This window comes from Thunnus albacares, chromosome 8 (genome assembly GCF_914725855.1).
Source record: "Thunnus albacares chromosome 8, fThuAlb1.1, whole genome shotgun sequence".
In the NCBI taxonomy this organism is placed as follows: domain Eukaryota; kingdom Metazoa; phylum Chordata; class Actinopteri; order Scombriformes; family Scombridae; genus Thunnus; species Thunnus albacares.
This window is the reverse complement of record NC_058113.1, coordinates 13,960,727-13,976,449: the sequence shown is the minus strand read 5'-3', so window position 1 is coordinate 13,976,449 and position 15,723 is coordinate 13,960,727. Positions and strand designations below refer to the sequence as shown.

Genomic DNA, 15,723 nt, shown 5'->3' with positions numbered 1-15,723 from the left:
ATACCTTCATTGTTGGGTGACCAACAGATACATGCTTGGACTGGCTAAAATGCTCATGGTGTAACACTTCCAGTGGTGACTTCTACATTCACTTAGAAACTTTCAGTGAGGGGCACACTGCCAAACATTTATCCTCCAAGGCCCAAATGATTAAAACTACATTGTGTGTGTATTCTGGTAGGGCTATTTTGAGGAAAACAGTATAAGTTATAGTAATCTGTTGTGTTATGTGCTGCAAAGTGCTCGTCTATAGAAAAGGAATTAAGTGATGCAGTTCACGCAGGGGCTAGACATGATGTTGTTTTCTTTTGTTTGTGTTTTTAGAGTAATTACAATGAGTAAAAATGGGGTAATCATCCTGTGGGAAGAGTGTTTCCCAGTATTTCATGGGGAAGCACATGGAGATGAGTTTTCACTGTGTGATGGAAGATCGGAAGTGAATCTGTTATTCTGACCACAGCGAGAGGGTCTTTCCACAGTCGGTTACTAGAGGAGGCCGATGCGTCTGGCTCGCTTGCTAAACTTTTACCCTTTTATTGAATCAATACAGTTACAATTGACTGTATGATCTGAATTTTTCCTTGTTAAATGTTGCTGTAGAAATACATTTTAAAAGGAAATGCTTTCCTCAGTCAATACTTTGAAACTACATATCATTCTATCCATGTAATAAAATCTATGTGAGCTTCCTTTTCATTTTTTGACTATCCTAGCCAAGCTGTGTCCTTATTGGTGATAAGAAACATTATAAAATAAGCAACACATTTGCATGTTGCAAGCCGTCTGTATATTGAGCCAAGAAAAACCCTGAGGAAAAGATGTTAATATGAGTTCTAACTCGAGTTACACAAATAATTTTTTCAGTATTGGTTCAGTATTTTGCTTGTCTGTGTTTTTAAAATTGTTGCATATCTGATTTTGCACGTAAATTCCTTTCTGAGCCTTTTTTAGCGACATCACTATTGATTACCAAGACCACCAGTGTTTGTGGCTGACTTCTCGGGAAGTCTGAAGATTATATACTGAGGAAAACTGAAATATGACTGTAATTGATTCCTGGTGAGGATCACTCAGTGATGGTGAAAATCATCTGACTCATATCCTCAGACAGTGAATCCTTAAATCATACAAACATAGCAACGGATCACTCAGTGTGTGACCTTGGTTGTCACCACAGATTGTTGCGTGCCTGGCTGCTTTTCCAGAGAGAGGGCTTCGTGTGTGCACAGATCCCCAGTGAATACCAGGAAACACAGCAGTTACTGAGCCAATTATGACACTCATGCTCAACAGTGATGTGGTTCAGAGCAGAGTTTAGGTAAATATTTTATATGCTGAGGCTGATGCAGACTGATTTGTCATTGCGGGCAGTTTATGCTACTTTTTACTGTTTTAAAATACAAATGGTGCTTCCAGTGTTGTAAAAGGGGTTTTAAGCAGCAGAGAAAACGAGGCTGTTCCATAGTGTGGTTACCACTGTGGAGTAAACCCTCAATCCAGGAGCGTGAATCACATTCTTAATTAGAGAATGCAATCTAAACCACATGTAAACAATTAGCCTTCAGGATAGCAGGGTTGTTGCTTTGTATACTGTATATGTGTGTGTGTGTGTGGTGCGCACAGAGGATAGGAATGCTGCACTTTCCCGGACCTCAGCTGAAAAGGTGTAACAGAGAAAACCCGAATTGAATGGATGATTAATAGGTTATGGTAAACACACATGCTCACACACACACACACACACACACACACACACACACACACAAAGGCAGTACACACCCCTTTTATCTATTACTATACATGTGAGCTCTTTCTATCACATACATGCCTATGTTAATTTATTAACTATCTTATGTTAAAGTAATACTCTTTATCTCTATGTTGTTAAGAACCGATGATCAATGAAATGATGGAAGTCCATCAGAGTTGTTTTTTACAACAGAGGCCTCCTATACTACCAGGAGCAACAGCCAAGCCTGAAGTGGAAGTTATGAGTATTCATGAGATCTGAGCCTGAGCGAGAATTTCTGAGTGACTATCAAATGTTCAAAAAAATTCTACATGTGTTAACACAATAAACCAGTAGTCAAGGACGCCTAAACTGACACAAATTAGACCACAGACCCCTGTTTGATAAGATTTTGTCGCAGTGTTCCTCATCTGATAGGATTTTTGCTTTTAGATGTTTTATTACAGAAAATGAGTGAAACTCATGACCAAAATAGTCATACATTCTGTCACTGTGTTTTATGGACGTAATTATAGTGAAAATAAATTATTCCCCTTTTTTCTGGGGATCCTCTGGAACCCCCTCAAGGACCCCTGGGGGAGGACCCCACTTTGAGAACCACTGCAATAAACAACTACCAATGTCTACTTTTATATGTCATTAAGACTCAGTCAAACAATAAACATCGCCATATTAATGTCAGCTATGCTTGTAACTGTTAGCCACGAAGTGTGATTTTCTTTTTTTTTTTTTTTTTACAATGTTGGCCACACAAACGCATGCTGTTGGCATTGGTTGTTTCTTTTGAACTGTCACTGAGCAAGTTGCACCAGCTAGCCAGCTATTGTCAGCAACACCGAAAGCCAGAACTATAAAAAGAGCACTTGAACCCAAATACACAACTCTCAAAATCAACAGCAGAAACGATATAGACGTTGGAGTTTGGAGCAAACATTGGCAGAAGCCAAAAGAAACTTCTGTCACTGATACTGAGCGTGTGAGGCCTCAAATGTTTTCAAGCTTGTGTGTGTGTGTGTGAGGCTTGAAATGCTTCTCAAAGATAAACCAAAAGAAACAAACTCCTTGACAACATCACAATCAGGAACAAGAACTGATTATTGACTTGTACAGCAGTGTAACAGGCCTATATCATTATCTTTGAAGCACACAGTATTTGCAACACTTGAAATAAGTTGTAACTTGGCAGCAAGCAGAGAAATGTTTTGTAATTTCCCAGTCAATATGGATGTATTTCAAAGATTTTTGTCTGTAAATACAAATAACATTAAGATAGGCCAACCACAATAAAAGGAGCGGAGCATTGAACTCTTCTCCTCAAAATGGCTCCTTGATGACAAGCCTACTAGGTCCCTCAGGGATCAACAGCCTAAGTCTGACTAAGATGAATCTATCTGTTTTTTGTTTTTTTTCAATTAATAGTCTCTCGATAACATCAGCCCGCCTGTGCTTCAAAGACCTGAGCACACTAACACCCCTGATGACTTGTCTTACTGATGGAGAGCTAAAGACATCCCAGGAAGCATAACTTTTGAATAAGGAAATCCCTCTTTGTGCCAAGACATGTGGCTCTGACCGCACTCTCTTCCTAACCCTCTTTGTTCCTGCTCTTGCCTTTTTGTGACTTCTTCTGCAATTATGGCTCATTCTTTCTCATTATCTCTACATGTTTGTGTCTATTTCTCTTTTCTGTTTCAGTCTTTTTTCTACTTTTCTGCCACCCACCCTCCTTTTCTTTTTTCTCTGTCCCCCTTAGGCCTCCAAACCCTCTAATCCCTGTATGTTTTCATCACATAGTGACAAACCAGAAGAGTTAGTTATGCAAGAATCTGTGTGTTGTACTTTGTGCATAAATCCTTTTTCTGTCTCTTTCTATGTGTTTGTTGGCATGTCTATGTATGCATGGGTGCACGTAGATGTTACGCAGTACCAGTCAAAAGTTTGGACACACCTTCCCATTCTGTTGGAAGAGAAAGTGTGTCCAAACTCCAAACTTCTGACTGGTAATGTACAGTGTGTGTGAGTGTGTGTGTGTGTGTGTGTGTGTGTGCAGGCGTAAACCTCTCCCTTTTAATGGTTTGTGGTCAGAAGGGTGGGAGAAGTAGTAGAAGAGAAGAGGAGGAGGATGAGATAGGAAAAAATTGGAGGCACAGAGGTGCTACTCCCTAGCTGTTGATAAGAAAACAGTTCTATGACTCAGGCTTGTTTAACATTACGCATTCTCCATTTACCTGAAATTTGTAGGACTTCACAGATAATTCATCAACACTAACACTATAGGTACTGCACAGCAAGACCTCCAAATTAAACAACAATAGATATATCATTTGAACAACCCGTAGAATCGTTTTCTGATCTGATGCCCCTATTGGCAGGACAACATCATTTGACAGTGCCTCGAAAAACATCACAAATCACTGTTTCACAGTTTTGACACAACTGTGGTTATGGTTTGGGTAGGTTTAGGCACAAAAAGAACTTGGTTAGGATTAGGGAAAGATCATGGTCTGGGTTAAAATTACTTAATTAAGGTCAACCCAGAGCTCTGTCGTCATGGTTACAATAATAACCACATAGTTAAGGTTAGGGAATGATCATAGTCATGATTAGCAGAAATTACTACTGACTGTTGGTAGGAAACAAACAGTAGTCTTCTGTTTTAAGATCCCACATTTTGTTGGCCCATCCATCAACCCTGACCTCCTTCCTTCATTCCCATCTTGGTGTTCTGGCTGTGTTCGAAATCACTCTCATGTTGACTCATTCACTATTCTCTACAACATGATAAACACTAGTTTTCTGTACAGTGAGTAGAACATTGATTTTCCACCATCAGATTATGTGTTGCATAACTGTGATTTACACATCTATCAAATGAGAAGCATTGTGCTGTAGGATTTTACAATGTGCACATGCTGTGGACGCCACTGTTTTTGATCTATTGTGGGAATTTTCAAGGGCACTATACAGTATAGTGTATATATTTTACACTTGACATAAATAAAGTGCACTAGGTAGCAAATAGGGCATTATTTTGGATTGGAAATGATGATAATAATCATTTATACAAATCAAAGTGCTGTTTAAAAGTACTTAACAAGGATTGAACCTGCTAAATAAAAAAATACTGAAAAGAATGGATTCCACTATTTCCCTTAATTAATCTCCCAGTTTAATTTCACATGCAATTATACACAGTTAGAGATTCCGAGGAGCAAGACATACAGAGGCATTCAGTACTCTGTTAAGTGTTGTTTGACATTATGACAAGGAACCGATAAGCCTCTGTAAACAAGTGTGTGTGTGTCTGTGTGTGTGTGTGTGTGTGTGTGTCTGTGTTCTATCAACAACAGCATAGCTCTGCTCTGACTCTCTCTGCAGTATGTTTGCTCATTAGTACAGCATTGATCCACTGGTCCTAGCACCATGAAGTGGTTTATATAGCCAATGTTTTGGCCTCAGAAACCAACCGTTAAATCAAATCTAAAATTTGGGACCTTGTCCAGTGGTCGGTAGTGATTGGTAGATGATGGCGGGAAGACGTAGTACAGGAATGTGGTTGCTCTTTTTTGCAGCTGTGCTCAACTACGTCTCTGCTTCTACAGAAGTCTGCACCAACTCCCTCCTACCTGGAGCTAAAGGTATGAGCTGATGTGTGTTTTCTGAGCGTGTGTGAGTGTATATGTTTAAACATGACAGTACGGTACAACACATTTAGTCAAAAGTAAAGGTTTGTCCTGAAGAAGAACTCATTTTCTTATACTGTTGGAAATAAGTCCATTTAAGTTTAGGACCTTTTCGTAATCTTGTAGAAGTGTAAATGTTCATACAGCGTGAATGTCAGTATACAGTATGTGTCAAATCAAAAAGTCAGAGTGGAAACTTATGAGGAAACACCCTTAATATGTTTCAGGGTTTACAGAGCTGATGGTAAAGGTACCAAGCATGTAATGTCCTGTAGTTTATTAGCTAGTAGTCTGCTACCCCATAGTCTTTTGGAGGGAATGCCTGCCCTTCGTGTGTTTTCCATTTTACAACATCCAGTAGCTTGTTCCCCTGCTGATTCAGACAGACAGACCTAATAAAACAAACAGTAAGCTCAGCATCATTTTTTCTTTCTACTGAAAAACATGGCTTACTGTTCTGGCTAAAAAGAAAGTCAGAGAGATGTTCCTTGAGGAGTTGACACACAGAGGGAAGTCTGTTGATTAAAAAAGCAAATATTTTCACCAGTGTAAATAAGCTCTTTGATAAGAATTTGATCATTCTTGAACATAGAAAGATGCTTGTTAGTTCTGCTCTTAAGGTTCAGCAACACAACAAGAGTTATTAAACAACAAGATCCGGTGGTAGCATGGGTAGGCAGACAGGAAAGAGTCACTTGTACAATCATATACTGTATACTTTGGGAAATGAGTGTGTGTTTTTTGTGTTAGTAAGAAAGTCCCCTTGTGACAGTGTGTATTTAGACAGCTGCCACTAAACTGAACTGATTATTTGTACAACATTCATCTCAGATAATACTGACCACAGAGCCTGTCTCTGAGTGTGTGTGTATGCTCACGTCTGCGTATTTGAGTGGGTGTCGGACGTGTGTTTTTTTTCTATGTTTCTCATACTTCCAGAAATGTCCACATGATTGTCCTTTTTTTTATTTTAACTCTTTCAACAAACAAACTTTAACTACATTTACTGGTACTTCAGCGTTTTTTTTAAATAGATTTACCATCATCTTATTTCTTATTGAGATGTAAGAATGTAGAACTGGTCAAAACACTTCAGTTTGTTTAAGAGAAGTTGGCTGACATGAAACCTTGAATTGACTTTTACTCACAATGTCACATATGTCTATTTGACTGCACATAACATGATTGTTTTTGTCCTATTACTTCTAAGGCCTCTAAATCACTGCTGGCAAACTGTATATTTGCCAGGAAATCTCTATAGGATTTAACATCTAAATCACATAAGTGAGTAGTTTGACTGTATATGTTTTCAGTCCACAAAGCTAAAGAACTGAACTCTTCAAAATGCAGTGAATTCAGTTACTTGATAATGTCTATACAGCCTGCTGAGGCAAATTATCAATTTTCCTAAGTACTCTTTCAACTAATAGAGGTGTTCTGTTACAATCCTTCGTTTCGAAGCCCAGCGCTTAATAAGACATAAAGTGCTGTTGGCATTAAAAACTGGGGCAAATTTACAGCTCTAATAGACACTCAGAAAGCTCTCACAATTTCTTGCCAGGAGCTCTTCCAGCAGTGGGTTCACCAGAGATATTTCTCCTCCACTTTATTTGTGCTTTCAACTCGGAAAAGTATGTTGTGTCATTAATATTTTTTATGGAACTGGTGCTTTTAAAAAGTTATATTAGCTGAGATGGACATTCATTAAAATGAAACATTAGGAGTCTTCACTTTTTTTGGATTGCACATCTCCTTTCACATTCTTGTTTACTGTGTTTCTTTCAATCAAGGGGACCAAGGTGAGATTGGAGAGGAGGGAGATGAGGGGAAAGTGGGGAAGAATGGACCAGCAGGACTTCCAGGTAGGCTATCTAGAGCCTTCATCCATGTATTATATACAGTATATGATGGGGAAAAGAGGTTGCCTGACTATTTAGTACTCACTTGTAAAGTAGAAATGAGAAAATGACAAATGCACACTTCAAGACAAGACAAAAGTGGTATAAGACATAAAAAATCAATTACAGACTAGATGAGTTTTTTGTTTTTTAGGAATACGTGTTAATTTAACTCTTGTGGAATATACTACTGAAAAAATCCCACAGTATATTTGCATGTGTAAAAAGGGTTAAAAACAGCAAAATAATGAACGAGAAGGCCTCACTCTTCTTTTATGTTTCATACAGAAACTTAAACTCTCAAAAATATCATTTACATTTCTGGTGTAACATGAACAAACAATCATGTCTTACATTCTGTGCTGTGAGTGTCTCAACACTGCCTGCCTGACTTTGTCCTGGCAGCCTCTTTTGCTTTTTCCTGCTCTGGACAGCTTGCTTTCTTTTGCTGTGCTGGAGATACAGAGGCCTGCTTTGCTCTGTGACAGACAGACAGACAAACAGACAGACAAACAGCCCTGCGCGGCTGCTTTTCTGAGGAGGAAGCAGACGTGTTAATTGCTGCTGAGGAAGGCAGTGGCGTCCCGCTTTGCTATATGTGTTCCAAGTCGACTGGTAGACTAACTGGCCAACCAACCAGGCATATAATATACACAGATGACCGCAAACAGACACATAAACACACAGACACATACATACATGAGTCATACATACAGTACTGTAGGCACACAAGGCATGCAAGCATATAGACACAAAAAGGTAGATGTACATAGACACAGATACACATACACACACAATTGTATACACAAACACACTATGGAAAGACACTGGTTCCTGGCTGCTCTCTCGCTGTCCGCAGATGTTTGTTTTATTCCATAATTTTACACACACACAATCACATGTGCACACTCACAACAGACACACACTTTTTTCGTGAGACTGCGTGAAAGACAGTTGCCAGAAGCATTCTTAGTCAATCCAAAAAGTCTAAAAACAAAGAAAGGACATATGAACTCTTCTCAACTTTTGACCTTAAGGGTGATTTTTTTTAACATTGTAGCAAATCCAATCATTGTGGTTTTTCTCTGTGTATGCTTAGTGTAGGAATGAACACAGTTTCCTGCAGTATGACAACTTTGTAATGCAGTATAGCAGCTCAACAGATGACGCATGTATTCCCTGCCTTAATTTACTATTTTACAGGAAGCAGTTGCTTAATTTTGTAATGGTAAGGGGAATACATGACGCTCTAGTGGGCAACAAAAACAATTTGTTGCTCTTAGCTTATTAACGTCAACAACCGGTTGTGGTGAATTTTTACATTTGTTAATCATGCTGTTAGCTGAGTTTTCAGTGTTACAGACAACAGATTGTGGTCTTATGTAATGTTCTCGTCCTTGTGAAGAACCTGTTGGGACAGCTAGCAATGAAGCATATGTACAACAAATGGAAACTCTGGCTCAGAGCGTTTGTTGTATGTGACCCAGCTCTCTTCAGTTTTTCCACTAAACCCTAAAAAGCAGAAAAACCAGTATTCATATTTACTTAATATGATTGAGCAAATAATGTATGATGAATGATTTCAGGTCTGCTTCATATTTTAATCTCTTGTCTTATGTTATATTAAGTCTGACGCCAGTATGAGCTTTTGAAAAATTGCTTAAGGTTGTTCAAAATGTGTCTCAGGCTCCTTGATTAAGATGAAAAATGTGGCTTCCACCTCCTTTATCCTCCAGCAGCTGGAGAATCCAGACGTTAAACCAGTTATAGGGGTTGGCCATTATAAAGAACGACTGCAGTGATAGGAAGGACTGTTATCTGAAAGTTTAGCTAGACGGTTTAACTGGCAAGCAAAAGCACTGTGAAAACAACATTAATCAACTTTTATAGACACAGAAGGAATAGCAAGAGACCAACATATAGCACCCATAATCACTTCTCAGGTTAGTATTGCGTTGCGATAGTGCTTCTCAGGCATTCATGCAGAAAATTGCCCAAAAACTTCATACAATTTTACAGTGAAATAGTGAAATTTCCCAACGGCCAGAGCTTTACAGTCCACCAGACCTCACAGAATCCATAAGACCTCACACCTCTCACCAACACTTCTCACAAATCATCAAGTAGAAAATCAACATGAGAAAGTGGGAAAGGGGAAATAGTAGTGAATAGCTGGCTGTGAGTGTGTGTGTGTGTGTGTGTGTGTGTGTGTGTGTGTGTATGGCAAATCCCTCTAATAGCAATAGGCCTCTCCAGTGCGTCACTTAGTATTTCAAACGCCATCAATTTCCAGTTGAATAGTTTCCTGAGGAAATACTCATTCAAGTGCTGGCAGAAAGCCTTAGTCTGTACTCTGTAGTTTTCCCATACACACACGCTTGCACACACATACACAGACAAGTTCTCTCACTCAAATTCTCCATCCTACCCTTCGCTGAAACATTCCTCATCTCCTCCGTATCTCTCAGTTCCCAACTAAAATAGCCTTAGTTGGATTTAAGAGTAAAAGATTACATAAACTGTGCTATTGTGATGACAATAATCAAATTCCATGGTGCTAAAAAGTATATGACTTGTGGTAGATATGACGAAGAGACATTAAGTTTCATTCAAATGTAAAATAATGAGATTACATAAATAAATGATACATGCATTTACACTGTTTATTCGATTTTAAAGGCGGACTACTGTTTTAGAGACTATCACGCTCCGCAAACAGCCTCTCAACACAGAATACTTTCGTTAGTGCTCAAAATATATCAGCATTTCTTACTCCAATTTACTTACTGGCATAATAATAATAACAACAACATCAATTTAGGAACCCAACTATGCAGCAGAGATTGTTGGAAAACAACCTCAGGGCTCACAGAGATAATGTCTAAAAGATGAGGTGGAAGTATGCAATTATATTGGTTAGATTTGAAGACAAGTAAATTATCAAAAAAACAAAAGCAAAATGATGAAGGGCATGAAAAACAGTAATTGCAAAACCAGAAAGAGAGAATCTAAAAATAAGGGCTCTTGTCTGATTGTTTTGACCTTTTGCATGATTTTAAAGTGATATCTGCCATATTTCTAAATAAAAATATGAGTATCTGGCAAATATCAAATATGGTGAATCTGAATATCAAGCATACTGTGTTGGATTTGAATGTCATCATTTCATACTATGATGTTGCTGAGATTTATACCTCGAATCCTCTCGATCCAGTCTTCCTCCTCTCTCCCCTCTTCTCATCTTCTGTCTTCCTTTCTCTTCTTCCTCAGGAGCACCAGGAGAGACGGGGCTTAAAGGAGAGGTTGGTCACACAGGAAAGATGGGGCCTGCTGGAGATAAAGGTGCAACAAAAAAATTCATTTCAATCTCTGCAAAGTTCATCTACATGTGTAAACACACATCTTATAACTTTTCGTTAGCATTACTAATTCACATACATTGTATTCAGAACAGGCGCAACAAGGAGAAAAATTCTTACCTTTAGTGTCTGTAAAAAATACTTCCAAAAAGCCAAAAAGAAAGAGAGATTGATGAACCGTCTGTCATGTTTATGAATTTGTTCTTGTCCTCATGCCATGAAACTTCTCAACCTGCAGAAAAGAGCTTGCAGTTTTTGAAGACATGCGACAAGAATGGCAGAAATGTAGCTAAATAAAATAATTGCCTAAAAGAAGAAATATAGCTTCCTGAACTCCTCCTCAGCTTGGACAGCTGCACCATAACCATCTACGCAAAACAGTGAAACAACTAGAATGGAAATTTCTACACAATTCAGAAACGTAATCAGTCCCAAGTCTAATACACACAAGCAGGAATTGCTTCAAAACTAGTCATTGAGAGGTTTTCAGCCAATTACAGTTTATGTTTTAGGTTATCACATCTAAAGATAGAAGAAAACATAATCCTATGATGTCATGCTGTTGTTTTGGCCCGGGGTGGTTGAAACAATTTCTATCTTTATTATTATTTTAATGAGCAGTCATGTTCTCCTGCCTTTCTACACATTTACTTTGCTCAGTATTCATTATGTTTAATATGCTTACAGGAAAGTGGCTGTGCATCAGCCATGTCAGGCAAAGCAGTGAGGTCACAGGTTTGGATTTTGTTGGATCCTGAGAGCTCATTGCTCATAAAACACCTGGGAAAAAAGCACATTTTCAGGGCAGTGTTGGCTTCAGAAGAAACACAAGCTACAATTCAGTTACTCTTAGAGACTTAGAATTTTTATCATGCCACAGTTTTCGATTTTCTTATCTATGTTAGCAAAACTGGTGTTCGTCCAAGATACTGTGAGAATATTCTGATAACACGAGCTGGTATAGTTTCTGTTTACTATAATGCTATGGATAAGCCAGTGAGAATACAGTATATGCATATCTGCATATGGCATAGACAAAAGAATAACTACCTAAAGCTATAAGCTATAAAACTAAGTGTTATTAGTGAAACTCACTACAGCAGGATTGTTCGAGGGCATTGTACTCTATGCTCCAGATGGACACTCCACAGCATATCTGGGAGCATTTTATTTAATAACTTATGAAGCTACTATACTGGCAATGGGATAGTAAGTTAAAACTAAAGCCAGAAATATTTTTTTTTACAGTTTTTTACTGTATTTGCATATTTTGAGTGAGTTATTCTTACATTCATATCACTGTGATTCAGGAGCGTCAACTGAAGGCCCAAATTGTGGCTGTTTATCTCTTTCACAATCACAAAAAAAACACTCACGCAGCTCAGACTGTACAGTTACCATATTTCAATGTTCTGGCTGTTCCTCAAAACCATCCCATTGTGATGTTTGTACTGCAGCCCACTTCCCCAAAATGTGCAACTGCCGGTTGGGTTAATTTCCACAGTTAAGCAGTAGTATAAATGAATATGTTTTGGAGACAATGTGGATAACATTCACATACAAAAGCTACATTTTACCCATATTTACATTTTGTAATAAATTGTTTGTACAATATTGAATTGAAGTTTAAATCTGGGTAATAATCTCTAAAATCTAAACTTGTGTGCAGCAAGATTGAACATGTTTTATGTATGATACTGTCATCTAGTGGTAATCATTTGTAACTACATCATAATATCATCTAATGATAGAATAATCATTGATAGTCAGTGATAATAGAGTATTATTTATTAATATTTTATCAAAGGCAAGATAAAATGAATCTCAAATGAATCTCAAGTCTCAATTGTAAGAAGAGTCTCACATGTCATTTCTATTCCTCTGCAGGTGACAAAGGGGATTCAGGTTTTGATGGGCCTTCTGGTTTAAAAGGGAAACCAGGTGAGATTCCTGTACAAGACTGTAACGCCATTCTGCTTGCCATGATGATGATGTTACAGCAATTTTACAATTTGAAATACACATTTTAGATTAATAATGTTTCTGTATTTCCCTATAAAGTTACTGTAGACCTTCTCTGGGATGTTCACCACTGCAGCAATAAAGGAGAGCAGCATTAAACATAGAGCAGTCAGAAATCAGTTAATGACTAAGAAGTTAAAAAGCTACAGCTTCAAGTGTTTTTGTGCATTTTTAAAACCACATAGGCTGACTAATGTAAGTCTCATATCCCTTTTAAAAAGTAGTTCCTCAATTATTATAGTACAGCAGGGCAATGATCCCAAACATTCAGACAAAAGCAAACAATATTTTTTTTAAGGTCAAACAGTGGAATGTTTGACTGCCTGAGTCAGTGACCTGATTGTATGTTTCACTTGCTGAAGACCAAACTGGGGGCAAAAAGCCCAGAAACAATGGCTGCAGTTCACACTCAGCAGAGCATCACCTGGGAAGATACCAAGTGTCAGTTGATGTTTGCTGGTTACAGACTCAAGAAAAATATGTCACAGTCCTACTATGTACTAACTGCATTGTGAACATATCATAAAAGAGCAAATAATACTTCATTAACTTAATTTAAATAGACCAAGACTTAGGTGGAAGAGCCTTTTGCCATGCAACACCAAAAGACACATCTGGTTAAAGTGACTGGGACTCATTAGATCCTGTAAAAACTAAAATGCCAACCCTTGTTTAATCTAACAGGCACTACATGCGACTGTGGCAGGTACAGGAAGGTGGTCGGACAGTTGGATGTCAATGTAGGCAAGCTGAGGAATGCTGTCAAGTTTGTAAAGAATGGTGAGTCTTGAGTGGTCTGGTATCTAAAGTTTGAAAACATTAAAGATAGACTACAAAAGCTATATTAAGTTCATATTTAATTTGTATAATTTATGAATTTGTAGGTCTTCATGGGAAGAAACACTATGTTTTGTTATTTAAGATTTAATATTTCTATTGCGGTCCTTAGTGCCTACTATCATTTAAGAAAATATTCAAAACAAGTCAATGTTTTTAGGCTGAAATTAAATTGGGCTAGAAATTCCTTATTTGCCCACTGTTAGTTTGTAGGAATTAAACAACATACAATAATTTGTTTTTTCATGCATGTGCTTCCTCTCGGCATGTAATTTAATTTAAAAACACACAGCCTCTCTTGATCCATGTTTCTGTCCATTTCCTGTGATTTTAGATCTGACAGTTAAAGTGATAGATACAGTAAAAATATGGACATATTTTTTACAATTATGTGACAGAATTTGATGTAGAGGTTACCATAGGTACAACTACCCTGGCCTACCATAGAAAAGCTTAATAACATGTAGTATTAGTCTACTTACTTCTAATTAGTTTGGTGTCTGTTTTCTTTGATTTACATTTAATGTTGTTTTTTCTTGTCTGCTAAAATGCAATTTGTTCTCATCAAAGAAAACTGCAGTCAATTATCATGGGAAACATTTTGATAAGATAACTCTTAATGACCTTTAAACTTTAACCCTTTCCTGTCCAGTCATCTTGGGGCTGACAGAAACAGAGGAGAGGTACTACCTGCTGGTGAAGGAGCCCAAGAGGTTCAGGGAGGCCTCAATGAACTGCAAGCTAAGAGGAGGCACCCTGGCCATGCCGAAAACCATAAACAGCAACCGCCTCATGGCAGATTATGTCAGTCAGGCAGGACTGACAAGAGTTTATATAGGGGTGCAGGCTCAAAACAAGGACACAGTAAGTGGTCCCCAGTAGGACATACATGTGCACACACACACACACACTGAAGCAGGTGAACTGTCACTTTCTGGTCTTTAAGTAGAAGCAGATCAGCCATCAGTAACTGTTACAAATCCATTAAACAACATGAATTAATGTATCAACAAGCAATTTATAACTTTTCTGGATGATCAGTGATGAAGAGTCATACTGTGAAGGATGACAAACACAATGCTGCTGCCGCTATTTTCATCTCCTGTCCTGTCTAAAGCAGTATGATCATCTAAGGACAAATTCCTCTGAGACCTGGTTAACTCTTTTATGAGAGTGTTCCCTGGTGTGAATAATTTTCTCATTATTTCTCTCCTACGTTTCAGGATGGAGCACACAGTTATGTTTATGCAGACTCCAGCCCTCTGCAGGGCTTTGCAGCTTGGAGTCAAGAGGAGGAACTGAATTCCAGATTATCTCCCACCACAAACTCCAGCTGCGTCGAGCTGCTCAGCACGGGAACATGGGGTCATGTGGAGTGTAATGCCACCATGTTTTTCATCTGTGAGTTCCCAAAAAGCAGGAGAAGAGGAGGAGGAGGAGGAGGAGGAGGAGGAAGAGGAACACCTGCCTTAGCATCATCATAATTCAATGAGACATGCAGACTTGCCTGCAAAAGCATATACACACACAGTATGTTTTGTAGTAGGCTTATGTATTGGCAATTTATGTAGTGTAAGGATTTTGCACATTGCTCATTTGAAAAATAAAAAGTTACTTCATTAGATGTCACATGCTTTCAAATTTAATTCTGAACATGTGTTATGTATTTTCTGTATGTAACAGGATTTGTACAGTGTGTGATTCCAATTGCCATACTGTGCATATTTAGCAGTGTACAGTAGTTTTTTGGCTCATGGGAGGTGTCTCTCAATGCTGCTGATGGTTGTGAAACTTTGCCAGAGGGAAGGGCAATGAGGGATATGCCCATGGTTGTGTAACTAAGTGCCCCCCAGATCATATCAATATGTACGAAGTGTAAAGAATGAATGCATTTTTCTTAGCACACTAGCTAGCTAGCCGCTGTGCTAATAACTTGTTGATTTTTTACAGAGTGCTTTGTCTGAGTCAGCCATGGCAAGCCAACCGTATAACTCACTATATATTCTCTTCCAGGTACATATGTTGATGTAACTGTATTTTTTGTACTGTTTTTACTGTAAAACTTCGACAGTTAAGGAGATATGTCTCAGTGTGCTGTATCTGAGCCGACTATGGTGAGCCAACTGTGTGACTGCACCAGTATATATATTAGTTCCTATCCAAACAAACAGCAG

The 15,723-nt window shown here is 38.3% G+C and overlaps 1 protein-coding gene across 1 annotated transcript; it reads left to right on the top strand.

Moving 5' to 3' along the window:
- Positions 1-5,112: 5,112 nt before the first annotated feature.
- colec10 (collectin sub-family member 10 (C-type lectin)) lies at positions 5,113-15,571 on the top strand. The gene is made up of 7 exons (XM_044359589.1): positions 5,113-5,388; positions 7,224-7,295; positions 10,602-10,673; positions 12,578-12,631; positions 13,397-13,492; positions 14,202-14,413; positions 14,773-15,571. Exons 1-7 carry the CDS (start codon positions 5,274-5,276, stop codon positions 15,031-15,033), a joined length of 882 nt encoding a protein of 293 aa, XP_044215524.1. The 5' UTR covers positions 5,113-5,273; the 3' UTR covers positions 15,034-15,571.
- The last annotated feature ends 152 nt before the right edge of the window (positions 15,572-15,723 follow it).

Excerpts from the sequence above, each read along its gene's own strand:
- colec10 (XM_044359589.1), top strand. The coding sequence starts at position 5,274 with ATGATGGCGGGAAGACGTAGTACAGGAATGTGGTTGCTCTTTTTTGCA. Across the intron at positions 10,674-12,577 it reads GGGGCCTGCTGGAGATAAAG|GTGACAAAGGGGATTCAGGT; the intron begins GTGCAACAAAAA and ends ATTCCTCTGCAG. Across the intron at positions 14,414-14,772 it reads AGGCTCAAAACAAGGACACA|GATGGAGCACACAGTTATGT; the intron begins GTAAGTGGTCCC and ends CCTACGTTTCAG.